At 43.8% G+C, this 18,879-nt stretch overlaps 4 protein-coding genes across 4 annotated transcripts; 3 read left to right on the forward strand and 1 right to left on the reverse strand.

Annotated features, from left to right (window-relative positions):
• The first annotated feature begins 840 nt into the window (after nucleotides 1–840).
• LOC136447364 (actin, non-muscle 6.2) lies at nucleotides 841–5,795 on the forward strand. Its single transcript, XM_066446202.1, has 7 exons — nucleotides 841–971; nucleotides 2,551–2,699; nucleotides 2,889–3,128; nucleotides 3,328–3,574; nucleotides 3,723–3,914; nucleotides 4,520–4,639; nucleotides 4,911–5,795. Exons 2-7 carry the CDS (start codon nucleotides 2,574–2,576, stop codon nucleotides 5,114–5,116), a joined length of 1,131 nt encoding a protein of 376 aa, XP_066302299.1. The 5' UTR covers nucleotides 841–971; nucleotides 2,551–2,573; the 3' UTR covers nucleotides 5,117–5,795.
• A 314-nt stretch (nucleotides 5,796–6,109) lies between these two features.
• On the forward strand, nucleotides 6,110–14,541 carry LOC136447367 (actin, non-muscle 6.2-like). The gene is made up of 8 exons (XM_066446206.1): nucleotides 6,110–6,233; nucleotides 8,489–8,637; nucleotides 8,801–9,040; nucleotides 9,152–9,398; nucleotides 9,548–9,739; nucleotides 10,342–10,461; nucleotides 10,789–11,055; nucleotides 13,948–14,541. The coding sequence occupies exons 2-7, from the start codon at nucleotides 8,512–8,514 to the stop codon at nucleotides 10,992–10,994; spliced, it is 1,131 nt and encodes a 376-aa protein (XP_066302303.1). The 5' UTR covers nucleotides 6,110–6,233; nucleotides 8,489–8,511; the 3' UTR covers nucleotides 10,995–11,055; nucleotides 13,948–14,541.
• Nucleotides 11,438–13,161, reverse strand: LOC136447224 (uncharacterized). The gene is made up of 3 exons (XM_066445942.1): nucleotides 12,403–13,161; nucleotides 11,784–11,925; nucleotides 11,438–11,562 (listed from the first exon to the last, which is right to left on the reverse strand). Exons 1-3 carry the CDS (start codon nucleotides 13,159–13,161, stop codon nucleotides 11,438–11,440), a joined length of 1,026 nt encoding a protein of 341 aa, XP_066302039.1.
• Nucleotides 14,542–14,867: 326 nt separating the features above from the next.
• LOC136447374 (actin-like) lies at nucleotides 14,868–18,849 on the forward strand. Its single transcript, XM_066446218.1, is given in 5 exon segments — nucleotides 14,868–14,994; nucleotides 16,591–16,739; nucleotides 16,916–17,062; nucleotides 17,064–17,156; nucleotides 18,243–18,849. Coding segments are annotated over 4 exon segments (552 nt in total). The 5' UTR covers nucleotides 14,868–14,994; nucleotides 16,591–16,613; the 3' UTR covers nucleotides 18,429–18,849.
• Nucleotides 18,850–18,879: the final 30 nt, after the last annotated feature.

Here is an 18,879-nt window from a genome sequence, read left to right on the forward strand (position 1 = left end):
TCATTAGTGTTTGGAAGACTTTACTGTAACGTTATGTGCTTTGATTTACCGATAGCCAACAGCAATCATACACATTATGTTCATTTAAGTAAAAACCTCTCGGGGCCTTCGGGAAAGTGTGCTTGGCATCCCTTTTAAATTCCTCGGGCATCGGAATCAGTTTTACACTGAAGTGACCAGACTGGAGACATGTTCCGCAAAAGTAACATTTCAAAACACTTCACATTGGTTAAGGTTTAGAAACATATCCATTGACTTCTTAACTTCCTTCGGGATGACTCAACCTCTTTCTGCTCTCTAATGAATGAAAATCACAGACTTTTGCATATTCAAATTGAACCATTTTATATAACTTGATAACAGACACAACCAATAGGGAATGCATTACATCCCATAGTAGATCCGTTTAGAGATATGTAGATGATGTGATCACTGTTGTGTAATTTGCAGTGGTTGGACTAGACTGAATAAACTGTGTCCGCCTTTGTCAATGAAAAGAGACTTGTCTGACGGAAGAAGCAATAGTAACATATACATGACATCTTATCTGTTTGTTTTAACTAGCAGAGCATTTGCAATCAAAGAAATGTTGGTGCTTCCTTTTTTTTTCAAACACAGACAAATAGCCGTCTAAGGCAAACAGGTCATATAATCTTAAATCTGCTCTTTAGTCATGAACCAATTAGCTGTAATTAACTGGTCACATGTCCTCAGAGTTGCTCGGCAAGTTTGACCATCATACCATATATGGTAAACTTTCTGCCTATTGGCTGTTGCACGCTGTTCGACACAAGTTTAGATGTCCCTTGGGCAGCTATACATTCTCATACAAATTAAATTCATGTCTTAGCTATATAAGGGCATATTCATGGTGCATGCCCCACTTCGACAGAAGACAACATAACTTCCGCTTCAGCCACGAGCAACAGGTGCCTCCGCCAACTCTCCTCGGCAACACATTCGATATCCAGGTAAAACATTTTGTGAATCTTTCCGTAAGGGATTTTACGTGTCACATGATGGTAAGCTTGACACGGTAGAAATGTAGTTGTTTGTCGCCAGATGTAGTTTTTTGTCGTCGGTTACAACAAGTCTCATATGTTGAGTGTACCACCGTTGGTATATAGGGCACATGCGTCGGTCCACGTCCTTTTAGCTTCGGAATCTGAAGGGTACATAAAGCAGAATGGCCACACGTACCGATAACCACCTTACTTTTTCACTTCCGATTTATGGTTCAGCTTTGTCCAACACTGCAACCGCGAGATACCAGGTTGTTTCTCTTATTAGATGCCCCCCCCCCCCTTTCAAGTTTCAAGTTCCCCCCTTGGTGAAGACGTCCCCACAAAGCCCTCATCCCCAGCTGTATGATCTAACTTGATAACTTGCTACTAAGCGTTATATCTGCAAGGCGATATGGGCGTTTAATACTACTAGAATATCCTCTTTTCATTTTCAAAAAGCCTTGCATTCAAAACCTTTCAAGCAGACGGGGTCGAACTCATACCGGGCGCTGGCGGGCGTGGTCGCCAGGTCGGCCCGCCAGATCCATCAGAGACCTCTCGGCCCGCGTCAATATGTCATTAATCGTAGTTTTCAAGCCTATGTTTTATAAACACGCAAGTAGGCATCTGGAAAGTCATTCTTGAGACTACGGCGGGCGGCCTGGGTGCACTGGTGGGCCGACCAGGCGACCACACCGGCCAGTGGACCTTGCGTTCGACGTACGACGCTCAGCACCTGCCTGAAACGTTTAGAATGTACCGACTTCATCAAGCGCGATAGCTGGGAACTCTAGTAGTTTCAAATGGATATGGAGTACCTACCTGTCCTTGAATGTTAGGTATAAAGAACAGTAACGTTATGTGTTTGTCAACTGTAAGAAGGATGAAGCTGGCCAAGTTAATATGGATGAATATATCTATAAAATGCAATAAAATCTCTCTCTCATGTGTTAATAGTGCTTGTGCCAGACAACACCACTTTTGAATTGTTATTCATTTATTCATGATTCAAATTAAGCAACAACCATCATTGCCTCATCGGGCTACACCTAATTTGCCAAAGGAACGCCCTGCTAATTGCTAAGGGACATGATTAAGAAGCATTTGGCATTGTCACTAGACATAGGTTGATTAGAATAGTCGCATTTCTCTTCGACCGACATTATGCTAGTTTTGATAAAATATTGAAATACTTAGACAAAAAACTTCACTGTCTCCCAACTTAACTTGAGTAAGATAGACAAAAGAGAGCATTGCATTGTGTCGTCTACGAAAATTTCTGTCAAGGGGTGCACAAAAGAAAGCCGGTCAATTAGTGACATTTTAGCTCCTCCCAAATTACGTGAGTTGTCTACAAGGGGCGTGGCAAGCCACCCTTGGGACCTTCAACGTAAAAGATGACACACCCAAAGAGGTGATTGGAAGGTGCTGGGAAAACTCGTAGTCTTATTCGTACTTATCTCGGAATTTTGAAATAAAAGTACAGTGTCACGCCTTGAAACAAACCTATGCCAACTTTGAACCCTGGACTTTCTTCTGCACGCAGGTCTCAAACAATAACCAAACAACATGGGTGATGAAGATGTTGCTGCTCTGGTTGTGGACAACGGGTCCGGGATGTGTAAGGCCGGCTTCGCTGGGGACGATGCTCCGAGGGCCGTCTTTCCGTCCATCGTGGGCAGGCCAAGACATCAGGTAAAAGTTGCACATTAAAATTTTAGTCTACAAACACCATATATCATGCTACATGCAAACGTACTGTTCTTAATGGTAAAAAAGAGACATCTTACATTGCGATCAGTGCAGTTCTACATGGGCATACAGTGCCATACACCAAACTACACTAACGACTTTGTTATCCCATATTCTTCCGCCAACCTCCAGGGTGTGATGGTCGGTATGGGCCAGAAGGACAGCTATGTCGGTGACGAGGCACAGAGCAAGAGAGGCATCTTGACCTTGAAATACCCCATCGAGCACGGCATCGTCACCAACTGGGACGACATGGAGAAGATCTGGCACCACACCTTCTACAACGAGCTGCGTGTCGCTCCCGAGGAGCATCCCGTGCTTCTCACTGAGGCTCCGCTCAACCCCAAGGCTAACAGGGAGAAGATGACACAGGTTGGTGTGCGGTCTCCTGTAGAAAAGTTATTTCCAACTTAAGCTCTTTAAGGTGGAATATTGTTTTCTTGTAGAAAATGGCAGCTAGTGGTTCATTTTGAGCTGTATTTTCTTTTCCGAACTTACTTCTGCTCACACGGGCCGGTTCTTTTTTACATTTTTACATCTTACAAGTTCGTTTTTACATCTTTATTTTCAGATCATGTTCGAGACCTTCAACAGCCCCGCCATGTACGTGGCCATCCAGGCCGTTCTGTCCCTGTACGCCTCCGGTCGGACGACTGGCATCGTGCTGGACTCCGGTGATGGTGTGTCCCACACGGTGCCCATCTATGAAGGCTACGCTCTCCCACATGCCATCATCCGTCTGGACCTGGCAGGAAGAGACCTGACAGACTATCTATCGAAGATCCTGACTGAGAGGGGTTACTCTTTCACCACCACAGGTGTGTTTAACAGATCGTGTTGATGTTTTGTCAGCATAGCAATGCTACCACTACACATGGATGACCTACTCAAATCAACAGCATTTTGGTTGCAATTTAGAAACAGTAGAAGCTAAGACTTATTTTCTCTTTCCTCTCGTCTCTATAGCTGAGAGAGAAATCGTTCGTGACATCAAGGAGAAGCTGTCCTACGTCGCTCTGGACTTCGAGCAGGAGATGCAGACGGCTGCAACCAGTTCCAGTCTGGAGAAGAGCTACGAGCTGCCTGATGGCCAGGTCATCACCATCGGAAACGAGAGGTTCCGTTCAGCAGAGACGCTCTTCCAACCTTCATTCATCGGTAACGTTCTAGACAATCTTTGAAGTACAGTTTGTTAACAACCACTAAGTGACCAGAGCCATGAGTATTGGACTTCAGGCGTATATCTTCGAATTCCTGTGCCGTTTTCTTTTTTACACTCACTGACTTGTCACGGCAAACATGCCGTGTCACTGTATCCGACATTTACTAAATTACTTCTTCTCATAACATGACTTAATTGACACTAATAGAAAAGTATGTAGGTTCTCATCTAATCTCAACCGTGCTCCATAAGCTGCTGGAAATAGCAGAAATGTGCCGTAAAAGGAGTTGGCCGACCATAAAGTACAGTTTGTAACCTAGAGAAATATAATCCTTCCCGGAGACTGCGTCCTTGCTAATTATTCGCCATATTTTTTTTCGAATTCTTCTATCCATTTCCACAGTAGGAGGGCACGGTAGAAGCTAGCTTCTATTAATTATACGCGATTATGCAAATACATCAAAAACTGTCATTTTTACGTACAGGTTAAAAACTGCCAATCGGCATTGATCTTTTCGTTTTAGGCTATTTTTCGCTATATTCTCTTTGATATGTTTGCTACAATACAAAAGCTGAAGATTTTCTTAACTTTAAATTCCAGGAATGGAATCTGCAGGAGTTCACGAGACTAGCTACAATTCCATCATGAAGTGTGACATCGACATCCGTAAGGACCTGTACGCCAACACTGTCCTCTCCGGTGGTACAACCATGTTTCCCGGTAAGTAAAATAAAGGCAAAAAAATATTTTTGTCAAATCAGGCGAAAAGAAATGGCCGACTTCTTTATTTCTTTTTTTTTTTCTTTTCATTTCTTTTACCGCTGACAACAAAGTTTGGCCTATCCTATTCATAGAAGTTGGTGATATAGCCACCATGCTATCATTCTAAACAATGATATAAGCGATCATCATGACAGAATAGTTATAACGATAGACGGTGACATTGGGGCCAGTGATGAGTTTAATGATTATCTGTGTTTGTCTGGACCAGGCATAGCAGACCGCATGCAGAAGGAAATCAGCGCCCTGGCTCCTCCAACCATGAAGATCAAGATCATCGCTCCTCCCGAGAGGAAGTACTCCGTGTGGATCGGTGGGTCCATCCTGGCCTCCCTGTCCACCTTCCAACAGATGTGGATCAGCAAGCAAGAGTACGACGAGTCCGGACCCTCCATCGTCCATCGCAAGTGCTTCTAGGATCCGATCCTGACACAGAGTCTACCAAGCAAGAATATACTTCAAGTTGATGATACTACTAATGTGTTCGAACCTAACCAGGTTGATTATGATATAGATCTAGAGGTGCCAACATTGATTCTACTAAAACTCAGGGTTACTGATACAAACGAAACATACCAAGCAAGACTATACGTAAGCTATTACTGATGTCTTTGAACGTGACCAAGTTCAAGTGTCAACTTTGATTTTGCTAAAAAGATCTTCGTTTGCTATTACAAGCGAAACCTAACATGGCAATGTGCGTCTACTGAAAACATACATCTTCTCGTTTTTTAGAAAATACTTTGCTTGAAAGATCATCTATGTCGGTAGAATTCACTATGAAATACATGTACAGTTGAATCCTTCTTTAGACACCGGCAACATGTTAACATGCTTTATACATTGTTACTACCATTAAAACTTTTAACTCTGGATAATTCAATCCCTCTCTCATACTTATTGAATTTCGAAGCAAAGCACAGCCATTTGCAGGTTTATACGGAACCATCTTTTATATAACTTGATAACAGACACAGCCTTAGGGAATGCATTGCATCCCGTAGTAGATACTGTTTTCAGATATGTAGATGATGTGATCATTGTTATGTAATTTGCAGTGGTTGAACTAGACTGAATAAACTGTGTCCGCCCGAAAGTTTGTCAATGACAGCATACGTGTCTGACTTAAGAAATAGAAACACATGCATGAAACCTTATCTGTGTGTTTTACCTGGCAGTGCGTTTGCAGTCAAAGGAATGTTAGTGCGAACAAGAAATACAAAAATAGAAAAAAAGTCCTCTAAGGCAAACAGGTCAGCTGCCCCTTTGTCTTGCTAGCTGGTCACTGATCCTCAGAGTTGCTCGGCAAGTTTGACCGTCATACCATATATGGTAAACTTTCTGCCTATTGGCTGTTGCACGCTGTTCGACCCAATATGAGATGTCCCTTGGGAAGCTATGTATTAACACGTCATGTCTATATATGGGCATATTCCTGGTGCCCCATACCTACAGAAGACAACATAACTTCCGCTTCAGCCACGAGCAACAGGTGCCTCCGCCAACTCTCCTCGGCAACACATTCGATATCCAGGTAAAACATAGACATTTTGTGAATCGTTCCGTGAGAGATTTTACGTGTTACATGATGGTAAGCTTGACACGGTAGAAATGTAGTTGTTTGTCGCCATATGCAGCTATTTGTCGTCAGTTTATACAACAGGTTAGCCTGGTATCCAAACCTATTATAGCTCCCGAGTTGCGGAGAGGAGACTCGGGAACTATAATAGGTTTGGATACCAGGATAACAAAAGGTGTCATGCGTTGAGTGTATTACCGCTGGCATGTGGGTACGTCGGTCCGCGTCCTATTAACTCTCGAAATCAAGGGTACATAAAGCAGAATGGCCACACGTACATATAATCACGTTACTTTGTCACTTGCAATCGATGGCTTTGGTTTGTCCAACACCGCAACCGCGAGGTTCTAGGTTGTTTCTCCCTTTAGATGCCCCACCCCCTTCCCCCTTGGTTTGGACGTTCCTCTAGTATAAAAGTATAACACTCATAACCCTCTATAACCCTCCTCCCCAGCTGTATAATCTAACTTGATAGCTTGCTATGATATGAAGCGATACATTTGCAAGGCGATATGGGCGTCTGATACCATTAGAATATATTCTTTTCAATAAAGCCTTGCATCATCAAATTTCTCAAGCCGACGCGGTCGAACCCATAGTGCGTTGGCGGGCGTGTTCGCCATATCAGCCCGTCAGGTCCACCAATTGTCTCCCGCCCCTTTTCAGTATGTCATTAAAACAACGTCGTACTTTTCAAGCCTAAGCTTATACATTATAAACAAGCCAGTAGTCATCAAGAGAATATTGTTGAGACTACGGGGGGCGGCTTGGGCCCTGGGTGACCAGGTGGGCCCGGCTACCTGGCAACCAAGCTTGATATGATAAACAAGAAATAGTCATGCCTTCAAATACCAACCTAGGATTGATGTGTTCAAAATTCGTATTTTCCTAGAACTACCGTAGAGTGGAATTCGTTGTCACCAAGTATAATAGCTCGGCATCTTCGCTGGATAGATTTAAAGAACGCTTAAAGCTAGATGTATAAAAGTTAAGTATGACAGGTCGTTCTGTGTAATTAAACATCGAGCCTGGAAATATATCTTTTGTGCGGTTATACCGGCGGTACCGATACAGACCACACCTGCAAACGCACATTGCATTCGAAGGCGCTCAGCATCTGCTTGAAACGTTTAGAATGTACAGATGTGATCAAACATTAAGACGGGTTATTATCTCCATGAAAATGGAGATATTGTTTTTGGCGTGTCTGTGTGTCTGTGTGTGTGTGTGTGTGTGTGTGTGTGTGTGTGTGTGTGTGTGTGTGTGTGTGTTTGTGTGTGTTTCCGGACTATTGTAGTCAGCATAACTCAAGAACCTCTTGATGGATTACGATGATATTTAGTATGTGGGCGGGTGTTGTGAAGCCGAAATTCAAGGTCGATTTTGGGCCCCCTGGTATGTGACCTTGGTACTGCAGCAGAACTTCAATTTTGGTATATTTTGACCTGGACGTGCTTTGGTCTTGTTCTAGTAGTTTCAAACAGACACGGAGCACCTACCTGTCTTTGATTGTTTGATACAAAGAACAGTAACGTTATGTGTTTGTCAACTGTAAGAAGGATGAAGCTGGCCAAGGTAACATAATATATCTATAGATTGCAATAAACTCTCTCTGATGTGTTAATAGTGCTTGTATAAAAGCTTTGTATGTGCTTGTATAAAAGCACATCACTGTGGGCTTAGTATTCATTTATTCATGGTTCATATTAAGCGACAAACCATCATTGTCTCACCGGTCTTCCCGGATAGGAACGCCCCGTAATTGCTAAGCGACGTTATCTAACAGGCATTTGGGCATTGTCGCTAGATATAACGTTAGGTAGATCAAAATAACAGATAGGCACCCTTTGAACAACATCGAAATATTGAAATACTTAAACCCAATGCGCCAACGTGACTCTCAACTAAATTAGTGAAGAATTGTTCAGTCTAAAACGATCGTATTTGATTGTGTCGTCCATGAAAAGTTCTGTCAAGGGATGCACAAAAGGAAACGGGTCAATTTGTGACAATTTAGCTCCTCCCAAGTTACTCGAGTTGGCCAAAAGGGGCGTGGCAAGCCACTCTTGGGACCTTCGACGTCAAAATGGATACACCGACATACGGTATTCGGTAGGTGCTGGGAAACGTATCTTGGAACTTTCGAAAATAGAGTGTCACGCCTTGAAACAGTCTTAAACCAACTTTAAACCCCGAAAATTATTCTGCAGGTCTCAAACAATAACCGAACACCATGGGTGATGAAGATGTTGCTGCTCTGGTTGTGGACAACGGGTCCGGGATGTGTAAGGCCGGCTTCGCTGGGGACGATGCCCCGAGGGCCGTCTTTCCGTCCATCGTGGGCAGGCCAAGACATCAGGTAAAAGTTTCGCATTTATATTTATCTGCAAAACACCACATGTCATGCTATACGCACACTTACTGTTCTTAATGGTCCAATAGGTAATCTTACATTGAGATCAGTGAATTTCTACATGGCCATGCACCAAACTGCACAAACGACTTTGTTTTCCAACCTCCAGGGTGTGATGGTCGGTATGGGCCAGAAGGACAGCTATGTCGGTGACGAGGCACAGAGCAAGAGGGGCATCTTGACCTTGAAGTACCCCATCGAGCACGGCATCGTCACAAACTGGGACGATATGGAGAAGATCTGGCACCACACCTTCTACAACGAGCTGCGTGTTGCTCCCGAGGAGCATCCCGTGCTTCTCACTGAGGCTCCGCTCAACCCAAAGGCTAACAGAGAGAAAATGACACAGGTTGGTGTGCGGTCTTCTAGGTAGCATAATCTCAGCAAACCCAACATGAACTGCATTTTTCTATGGCTAAACAGACACACAAGTAACATTACGTTTTTATCTCATCTTCAGATCATGTTCGAGACCTTCAACAGCCCCGCCATGTACGTGGCCATCCAGGCCGTTCTGTCCCTGTACGCCTCCGGCCGGACGACTGGGATCGTGCTGGACTCCGGTGATGGTGTGTCCCACACGGTGCCCATCTATGAAGGCTACGCTCTCCCACATGCCATCATCCGTCTGGACCTGGCAGGAAGAGACCTGACAGACTATCTGATGAAGATCCTGACAGAGAGGGGGTACTCTTTCACCACCACAGGTGCGTTCAACAGATCTGTGTTGATGTATTGTCAGCATAGCAATGCTACCACCACACATGGATGACCTACCAATGGCAACAGCGTTTTGGTTGCAATTTAGAAACAGTAGAAGCTAAGACTTATTTTCTCTTTCCTCTCGTCTCTATAGCTGAGAGAGAAATCGTCCGTGACATCAAGGAGAAGCTGTGCTACGTCGCCCTGGACTTCGAACAGGAGATGCAGACGGCTGCAACCAGCTCCAGTCTGGAGAAGAGCTACGAGCTGCCTGATGGCCAGGTCATCACCATCGGGAACGAGAGGTTCCGGGCACCCGAGACGCTCTTCCAACCTTCATTCATCGGTAATGTTCTAGATAATCTTTGAATTGCAGTTTGTTAACAACCACTAAGTGGCTAGAGCCATGAGTATCAGACTTCAGGCGTATATCTTCGAATTCCTGTGCCGTTTTTTGTTGTTGCTTTTTTCGCTCACTGACTTGTCACGGCAAACATGCCGTGTCACTGTATCCAACATTTACTGAATTTCTACCTGTCATTTTAACGGGACTTAAAGTCAGGGACACTGATAGAAAAGTACGAAGATGACTGTCAGCGTCTCTCGATATAAGTTGCTTGTAATATCAGAAATTTGCCGTAAGAGGAGTTGGCCGACCATAAAGTACAGTTTGCAACCCAGAGAAATATAGCCCTTCCCGGGGACGGAGTCCTGGCTAATTATTTGCCCTATTTTTTTTCTGAATTCTACTATCCATACCCACAGTAGGAGAGCCTGGTAGAAGCTACGTGATTATGCCAAAACCTTAACAACTGTCATTTTTTACGTACAGGTTAAAGACTGCCAATTGGCATTGATGGTTTCGTTTGTGGCTATTTTTCGCTATTCGCTTTGATTGTTTGCTCCAATACAAAAGCTGAAGATTTTCTGAACTTTAAATTCCTTTAGGGATGGAATCTGCAGGAGTTCACGAGACTACCTACAATTCCATCATGAAGTGTGATATCGACATCCGTAAGGACCTGTACGCCAACACTGTCCTCTCCGGTGGTACAACCATGTTTCCCGGTAAGTAAAATAAAGGCAAAGTACACGTCATAATCTTTTCTTTACAGTTGGCATATTTTTGTCAAATCAGGCGAAAAGAAATGTCCGACTTCTTTGCTTCTTCTTTTCTTTTCTTTTGTTTTCTTTTGTTTTGTTTTCATTTCTTTGTACCGCTAGTCGGACAATAAAGTTTGTCCTATCGTATTCATATTAGCTGGTGATATAGCTACCATGCTATCATTTCAAACAATGATATCGATATAAGCGATGACAGAATAGTTACGACCATTGTCGATGACATTGGGGCCAGTGATGAGTTGAATGATTATCCGTGTTTGTCCGGACCAGGCATAGCAGACCGCATGCAGAAGGAGATCAGCGCCCTGGCTCCTGCAACCATGAAGATCAAGATCATCGCTCCTCCCGAGAGGAAGTACTCCGTGTGGATCGGTGGGTCTATCCTGGCCTCCCTGTCCACCTTCCAACAGATGTGGATCAGCAAGCAAGAGTACGACGAGTCTGGACCCTCCATCGTCCATCGCAAGTGCTTCTAGGATCCCATCCTGACACAGAGTCTACCGAGCAAGAATATACTTCAAGTTGATGATACTACTAATGATCAATCAATCAATCAAAAATGGTTTTATTAATCAACAGAACTTGCAGTACTACATTTGTAGACTGAATTGCGTCTATTGTGACATTCAATAAAACAAATCACATCAATCACATTTACTCACAAAACTATTGCACTATTGCACTTATTGCACTTATTGCCATAAAATCGACTCTGTCCATTTTGTCATTTTAAAATACTATTACGTCTAAAGCGAATACACACATGTACAACATTAAGTCCATTAATCATAACATAATACTTCTCAGGCAGCAGTGTCATTTTGTTTCATTTAGTATCCTTAGAAGTGATGGAACTGGGCTGTTACTAAACCTACTGGTGCGAGTAGTAGGCAGAGACAGAGTTTTTGAGTTTCTGAGGTTACGTCCATGTGATGCTAGTCGGGTTGGGGGCAACAGGTCTACAGTTCTCTCTGATTTCTCCATGCTGGTAGCAAATCTTCGGCAGAGGTTGTTCCTCCTTTCCTTCAAAGTTTCGAGCCCGCACTGTTGTAGAGATGTGGCGTAGTCATGGTAGTGGCGACCCAGAATGATTCGGCATGCGCGTCTTTGTACATTTTCAAGAGTTATTGTCTGTTTGTTTGTGAGGCTGTGGTGATAGACGGGTGCACAGTATTCCAGGATAGGCCTAATATAGCCGCAGTACACAGTTACTAAATCTGGCGTCGAAAGACCGAACGTCTTAAGTCTCCGGAGCATAAACATACGTTTGTTGGCCTTCTTGGTAGACTCGCAGACTTGTTTGTCCCATTTCAGATTAGACTGCAACCAGATTCCCAACACTTTAGCAACGACCACTGCCAGAAGGGGTTTGCCCCCGAGAGTTATGGGTGGAGGGGGAGGTGGGCTCTTCATAAAGCAAACAGTCAGTACCATACATTTCTTAGGGTTCAGTTTCAGTTGCGCAGTGTTGGACCATACTTCAAGTGAATCCACTTGATCCTGAAGGTGTGACTGTTTGCGAACGCTTCTGTTTTCCCCGAGTGTTAAATCATCCACATATTTCCATCGATCGTCATGGGATTGGCTTGCGTCGTTGATCATACAGACGAAAATGACAGGGCCTAGTTTGGTGCCTTGTGGAACTCCTGAGGTCAACGTTTCCCAGTCCGACAAGGCAGAGCCATAGCGTACTTTCTGACGTCTCTCTGTCAGGAAGCTCACAATCCATGGTATGACAGAAGCTCTAGTACCCATGCTCAGTAATCTACAGATAGCGCGTTGATGGCTGACAGTGTCAAAGGCCTTAGTAAAGTCAGTCAGTACTATTCTTCCCATGTTGCCGCTTGCTTCTGCGCCTTGGTAGAGGAAATGTGTCAGGCTTACAAGACAATGGGTCGTGGAGCTCCTCTTGATAGCACCGAATTGCCGCCGGTCGATGTTAGTCCAGACGTCCGACGTGACCCACTTCGCCACTAGGCCTTCACATATCTTGGCGAAGATTGCCGTGAGGGAGATAGGACGCAGTTTGTCCACAACTGCCGGAAGCTCTTTCGGAATAGGGGCAACGACAGCTTCCTTCCATTGAGTAGGGACGACTCCTTCTTTCAGTGATGAGTTGAAAACATCTGCCAGAGGGTCAGCAAGTTCACAAGCAAACATCTTCACAAGCCTGGGAGCGATACCGTCCGGCCCGCCGGCCTTACGGACTCTGATACGATTGAGTTCATTGTACATTTCCCAGGGCTGGATTTGTGGAGGCGGGGCTGGCGCTGGTAAGTACGCAGGCAGATCTTCGGTGCATACAGGAGGAGACTGCTGGGAAACACTGGACAGGTGTTTGTTAATCCCATCCGCGACAGCTTGATGGTCTGCTGGGTCGACATTAGGTACGTGTATGGAACTGGGTGGTTTTGCAATGTTGCATACAGACTTGAGTTCCTTGTACCACTTTGCTGAGTTTTCTTGTTTCAGCTGTTGCACCTTATTAGCATAGTGGGCTTTCTTTGCGATCTTTATGGAGTGGATGACTTTGTTTCTGAGTCTCTTCCAAACCTCATCGTTCTGTTGGTTGAAGGCCTTCTGACGTTTCCGTATCAGGCATTTTATGGCTGTTGTAATCCATGCTTTGTCGGTCAAATTCATCTTGACAGTTTTTATGGGGAAGAAGTGATCTATGTGCCAAGTCAGAGTCTGGTAAAAAGCATCTGTTTTTCCTTGGGTAGTCTGGGCAGCATACACCTCTTGCCAATGATGTTTAGTTATCCACGTCCCGAAAGCTCTAACGTCTGAGTCTTTCAGTGGTCGTACAGTTCGAGAGCAGGTCATATTACGCGATCTTGACACGGTTGGTGACCAAAGAACAGAGTTGTGGTCACTTAGACCAACGGGCGCTCCTACTACAGGTGAGCCATACAGGGAGTCGATGTTGGTAATAATTACATCAAGTATAGCCTCACCCCTCGTTGGTTGTTTCACAACTTGTTTCAGGGCGTTTCCCCGGCAGAGGACGGTCAAGTCTGTACGGTTAAAGTCTCCGAGTATCACAAACCCGATGTCAGGGTATTTTGTTCGTAGGGTGTCAGTAGTTTGCGTCAGGTGCTCGACAAGGAGGTCTTGATGCGGTGAGTCAGGAGGGATGTAAACACCACAGATCGCAATCGCAGATACTGGACGAGGAAGTCGGTGGGGGCGCGCCCACACCCACAGGCACTCTAGTTCTTCTGGCACTTCGATTCCTTCAAGTTTTCGAGAGGGAATGTCTTCACGAACGTAGACTGCAACGCCACCTCCGCGTTGGCCCGATCGGCATTTCAGGAATGCAGAAAATCCATCCATGTGAATAGTTTCTGTAGCATGATCAACTGATAGCCAGGTTTCGGTGGCAACTGCTACTTGAGCTCCGCTGTCTGATACGACTGCCGTAAACTCATGTGTTCGAACCTAACCAGGTTGATTATATTATAGATCTAGAGGTGCCAACATTGATTCTACTAAAACTTAGGGTAACTGATACAAACGAAACATACCAAGCAAGCCTATACGTAAGCTGTTTGATAGAGATCAGTTACTGATGTCTTTGAACGTATCCAGCTTCAGGTGCCAACTTTGATTTTACTAAAACATCTTTGTTTACTATTACAAGCGAAACCTAACATGGCAATGTGCATCTACTGAAAACATACATCTTCTCATTTTTTGACATATTTTGCTTGGGAGTTCATTTGTGTCGGTAGAATTCACTATAAAATACAGTTGAATCCTTCTTTAGACACCTGCAACATGTTAACATGTTTTATACATTGTTACATGCATTAGAATTTAACTCTGGATAATTCGATCCCTCTTTCATTTTATCGAATTTCTAAGCAAATCACAGCCTTTTGCAAGTTCACAGGACACAGCCATAGGGAATGCATTACATCCCATAGATAGTAGATACTGTTTTCAGATATGTAGATGATGATCACTGTTATGTAATTTGCTGTGGTTGGAATAAACTGAATTAACTGTTTCCGCCCGAAAGTTTGTCAATGACAGCATACGTGTCTGACTTTTAAGAATTAGAAACATATGCATGAAACATTATCTGTGTGTTTTACCTGGCAGTGCGTTTGCAGTCAAAGGAATGTTAGTGCGAACAATAAATACCAAAATAGAAAAAAATAGTCCTCTAAGGCAAACAGGTCAGCTGCCCCTTTGTCTTGCTAGCTGGTCACTGATCCTCAGAGTTGCTCGGCAAGTTTGACCATCATACCATATATGGTGAACTTTCTGCCTATTGGCCGTTGCACGCTGTTCGACACAGGATGAGATGTCCCTTGGGAAGCTATGTATTCTCATACAAGTAAGACGTCTTGACTATATATGGGCATATTCCTGGTGCCCCATACCTACAGAAGACAACATAACTTCCGCTTCAGCCACGAGCAACAGGTGCCTCCACCAACTCTCCTCGACAACACATTCGATATTCAGGTAAAACATAGACATTTTGTGAATCGTTCCGTGAGAGATTATACGTATTCCATGATGGTCAGCTTGTAATTGACACGGTAGAAATGTAGCTGTTTGTCGCCATATGCAGCTATTTGTCGTCAGTTTATACAACAGGTTAGCCTGGTGTTCAAACCTATTATAGCTCCCGAGTTGCAGAGAGGAAACTCGGGAGCTATAACAGGTGTTGATGCCAGGCTAACAACAGGTGTCATGTGTTAAGTGTACTATCGCTGTCATGGTGCGTCGGTCCGCGTCCTTTTAGCTCTCGAAATCAAGGGTACATAAATCAAAATGACCACACGTACATATAATCACCTCACTTCGTCACTTGCAATGGATGGCTCTGGTTAATTCGTCCAACACCGCAACCGCGAGGTTCGAGGTTGTTTCCTCCCTTCAGATGCCCCCCCCCCCCGGTTGTTTCCCCCTTGGTTTGGACGTTCCTCTATAACCCTCCTCCCCAGCTGTATAACCTAACTTTATAGCTTGCTATGAAGCGATACATTTGCAAGGCGATATGGTGATCTTATTTTCATTATCAATAAAGCCTTGCATCATCAAAACTTCTGAAGCAGACGCGGTAGACCTCCTAGTGCGCTGGCGTACTTCCCTAGAACTACCGTAGAGTGGAATTCGTTGTCACCAAGTACAATAGCTGGGCATCTTCGCTGGATAGCCTTAAGAACGCTTAAAGTTAGATGTATAAAAGTTAGGTCTGGCAGGTCGTTCTGTGTATGCATGTAATTTAACCGCAAGCCTGCAAATAAATCTGTGCCGTTGCACCGAAGGGCGGTTATACTGGCTATATAGACAACACACGAAAACGCAACTTGCGTTCGAAGACGCTCAGCATCTGCTTGAAACGTTTAGAATGTACAGATTTGATCAAACGTCAAGACGGGTAATTCTAGCAATTTCAAACAGACATGGAGTACCTGTCTTTGAATATTATATTTAAAGAACAGTAACGTTATGTATTTGTCAAGTGTAAGAAGGATGGAGCTGGCCAATATGGCATGATATATTTATAAATTGCTATAAACTCTCTCTGATGTGTTAATAGTGCTTGCGTTAGACAACATCACTGTGGGCTTAGTATTCATTTATTCATGGTTCATACAGTGCTAAGCGACAAACCACCATTGTCTCACCGGTCTTCCCGGATATCAACGCCCCTGCAATTGCTAAGGGACGTGATTTAACAGGCTTTGGGCATTGTCTCTAGATATAGGTAGATCAGAATAGCAGACTCGAGTCTAGAACGATCGTATTTGATCAAGGAAGTTACAGGTCCTAAAACCTCCTTGATTTGATTGCGTCGTCCATGAAAGGTTCTGTTGAGAGGTACACAAAAGGCAAAAGGTCAATTTGTGACATTTTAGCTCCTCCCAAATTATGTGAGTTGTCCAAAAGGGGCGTGGCAAGCCACTCTTGGGACCTTCGACGTCAAAATGGATACACCGACATACGGTATTCGGTAGGTGCTGGGAAACGTATCTTGGAGCTTTCGAAAGTAGAGTGTCACGCCTTGAAACAGTCTTATACTAACTTTAAACCCCGAAAATTATTCTACAGGTCTCAAACAATAACCGAACACCATGGGTGATGAAGATGTTGCTGCTCTGGTTGTGGACAACGGGTCCGGGATGTGTAAGGCCGGCTTCGCTGGGGACGATGCCCCGAGGGCCGTCTTTCCTTCCATAGTGGGCAGGCCGAGACATCAGGTAAAAGTTGCACATTTAGCTATTTTTTCTACCAAAAGCCACATTCTATGATACATGCAAGTATACCTTTCTTATTGGGAAGATAGAGACATCTTACATTGAGTGTAGTTCTACATGGCCTTGCACCAAACTGCACTAACGACTTTGTTTTTCCATATTCTTCCACCAACCTCCAGGCTGTGATGGTCGGCATGGGCCAGAAGGACAGCTATGTCGGTGACGAGGCACAGAGCAAGAGGGGTATCTTGACCTTGAAGTACCCCATCGAACTCGGCATCGTCACCAACTGGGACGACATGGAGAAGATCTGGAACCACACCTTCCTACAACGAGCTGCGTGTCGCTCCCGAGGAGCATCCCGTGCTTCTCACTGAGGCTCCGCTCAACCCCAAGGCTAACAGGGAGAAGATGACACAGGTTGGTGTGCGGTCTCTTGTGGAAAAGTAATGTTGCTTTTTAGTAGCAAAATGGCAGATATGATTATTTATCCCTTTTATCTAGTACTGAATTGTATACCTGCATTAAATCTGGGATAAACAATTTCGTGGGGATAGTGGTATTGTGATGGTCTTATCCCATATTTTCGCCAGAAAGATTCTATTAAATCTAAATGTCTTTTCAGTAAAAAAAAAGGATAAGATCTATGCCATCCCTTCTTTGCGCCAGATAGGCACTATGAAATCTCCGGTGTATGGTGAAAAGAAGGGATAAGACCTATGCCATCCCCTCTTTGCGCCAGATAGGCACTATGAAACATCCTTATGGTAAAAAGAAGGGATAAGACCTATGCCATCCCCTCTTTGCGCCAGACAGACACTATGAAATCTCCTTATGGTAAAAAGAAGGGATAAGACCTATGCCATCCCCTCTTTGCGCCAAAAGAGGCATAGGTCTTATCCCTTCTTTTTACCATAATGATATTTCACAGTGACTATCTGTCGAACATGGGATAAGACCATTACAATACTGCTATTCCCACAAATTTGTTTATCCCAGATTTAAAACTAGTATACAATTCAGTACTAAATAAAAGGGATAAATAATCAAGTCTGTCAGTGACCCTCTGCACTACTGACTACAAAGTGTTGCCTATAGTAGTAACTATTCATTGAGGGTGGCCGACAAATAGCTAATCTGCTATCATTTTCATTGATGATTTTTTTTTCATCAGTTAGCAGAACAGTTAGTAAAAGACGAATGATTTGTATACAGAGTGACATCCTCTCACAACGCTGTACAAAAAAAATCATAGAAAGAATTCATATACATGTACACTTGATTTAAGTGGGAAGAAATATGTAATTACGTAAACGATAGATTTTAGTCATAGCTAAAGCCTACAAGTTTTGATACTTTACCTTTGGCATTTTATAAAATCTAAATTTAGTGAAACTACTGCATTTAGCCCATGTGGACAAGAACGTGGAAATAAAGATCATCATCATGCTCATCATAAATGAGTATCTGTGTTTGTCTGGACCAGGTATAGCAGACCGCATGCAGAAGGAGATCAGCGCCCTGGCTCCCCAAACCATGAAGATCAAGATCATCGCCCCACCCGAGAGGAAGTACTCCGTGTGGATCGGTGGGTCCATCCTGGCCTCCCTGTCCACCTTCCAACAGATGTGGATCAGCAAGCAAGAGTACGACGAGTCTGGACCTTCCATCGTCCATCGCAAGTGCTTCTAGGATCCCATCCTGACACAGAGTCTACCTAGCAATAATATACGTCAGCTTGATGATACTACTAATGTGTTCGAACCTAACCAGGTCGATTATAATATAGAGGTGCCAACATTGATTCTACTAAAACTCAGGGTTACTGATACAGACGAAACCTTACATGTGACAATGTACATCTTTTTAAAACAAACATCGTCTCCTTTTGCAGCATATTTAGTTTTAAGTTCATGTGTGTTAACGTTGATAAAATTTCACTCCAAAATTACAGTTGAATCCCTCTTTAGATACTCGCAACATGTTAACATGTTTTGTCATTTTATGCATTGTCACGACAGTTAAAGGCCTTTAATATCGGGTGTATTCAAATGAATGTTTGTCCTTTGAATTGCATCACTACATCTTCAGAAAATACACTCGATCGATTGGACATGTTAATAGTGATCTTGATTTCTTGAAT

Source organism: Branchiostoma lanceolatum, chromosome 13 (assembly GCF_035083965.1).
Source record: "Branchiostoma lanceolatum isolate klBraLanc5 chromosome 13, klBraLanc5.hap2, whole genome shotgun sequence".
In the NCBI taxonomy this organism is placed as follows: Eukaryota; Metazoa; Chordata; class Leptocardii; order Amphioxiformes; family Branchiostomatidae; genus Branchiostoma; species Branchiostoma lanceolatum.

Excerpts from the sequence above, each read along its gene's own strand:
- LOC136447367 (XM_066446206.1), top strand. The coding sequence starts at position 8,512 with ATGGGTGATGAAGATGTTGCTGCTCTGGTTGTGGACAACGGGTCCGGG. Across the intron at positions 8,638-8,800 it reads TGGGCAGGCCAAGACATCAG|GGTGTGATGGTCGGTATGGG; the intron begins GTAAAAGTTTCG and ends TCCAACCTCCAG. Across the intron at positions 9,041-9,151 it reads ACAGAGAGAAAATGACACAG|ATCATGTTCGAGACCTTCAA; the intron begins GTTGGTGTGCGG and ends TCTCATCTTCAG.
- LOC136447364 (XM_066446202.1), top strand. The coding sequence starts at position 2,574 with ATGGGTGATGAAGATGTTGCTGCTCTGGTTGTGGACAACGGGTCCGGG. Across the intron at positions 3,575-3,722 it reads TTACTCTTTCACCACCACAG|CTGAGAGAGAAATCGTTCGT; the intron begins GTGTGTTTAACA and ends TCGTCTCTATAG. Across the intron at positions 4,640-4,910 it reads TGGTACAACCATGTTTCCCG|GCATAGCAGACCGCATGCAG; the intron begins GTAAGTAAAATA and ends TGTCTGGACCAG.
- LOC136447224 (XM_066445942.1), bottom strand. The coding sequence starts at position 13,161 with ATGAATTTGACCGACAAAGCATGGATTACAACAGCCATAAAATGCCTG. Across the intron at positions 11,926-12,402 it reads GCTCCACGACCCATTGTCTT|AGCCCACCTCCCCCTCCACC; the intron begins GTAAGCCTGACA and ends TGCTTTATGAAG. Across the intron at positions 11,563-11,783 it reads TACCAAGAAGGCCAACAAAC|TGCGGGCTCGAAACTTTGAA; the intron begins GTATGTTTATGC and ends TCTCTACAACAG.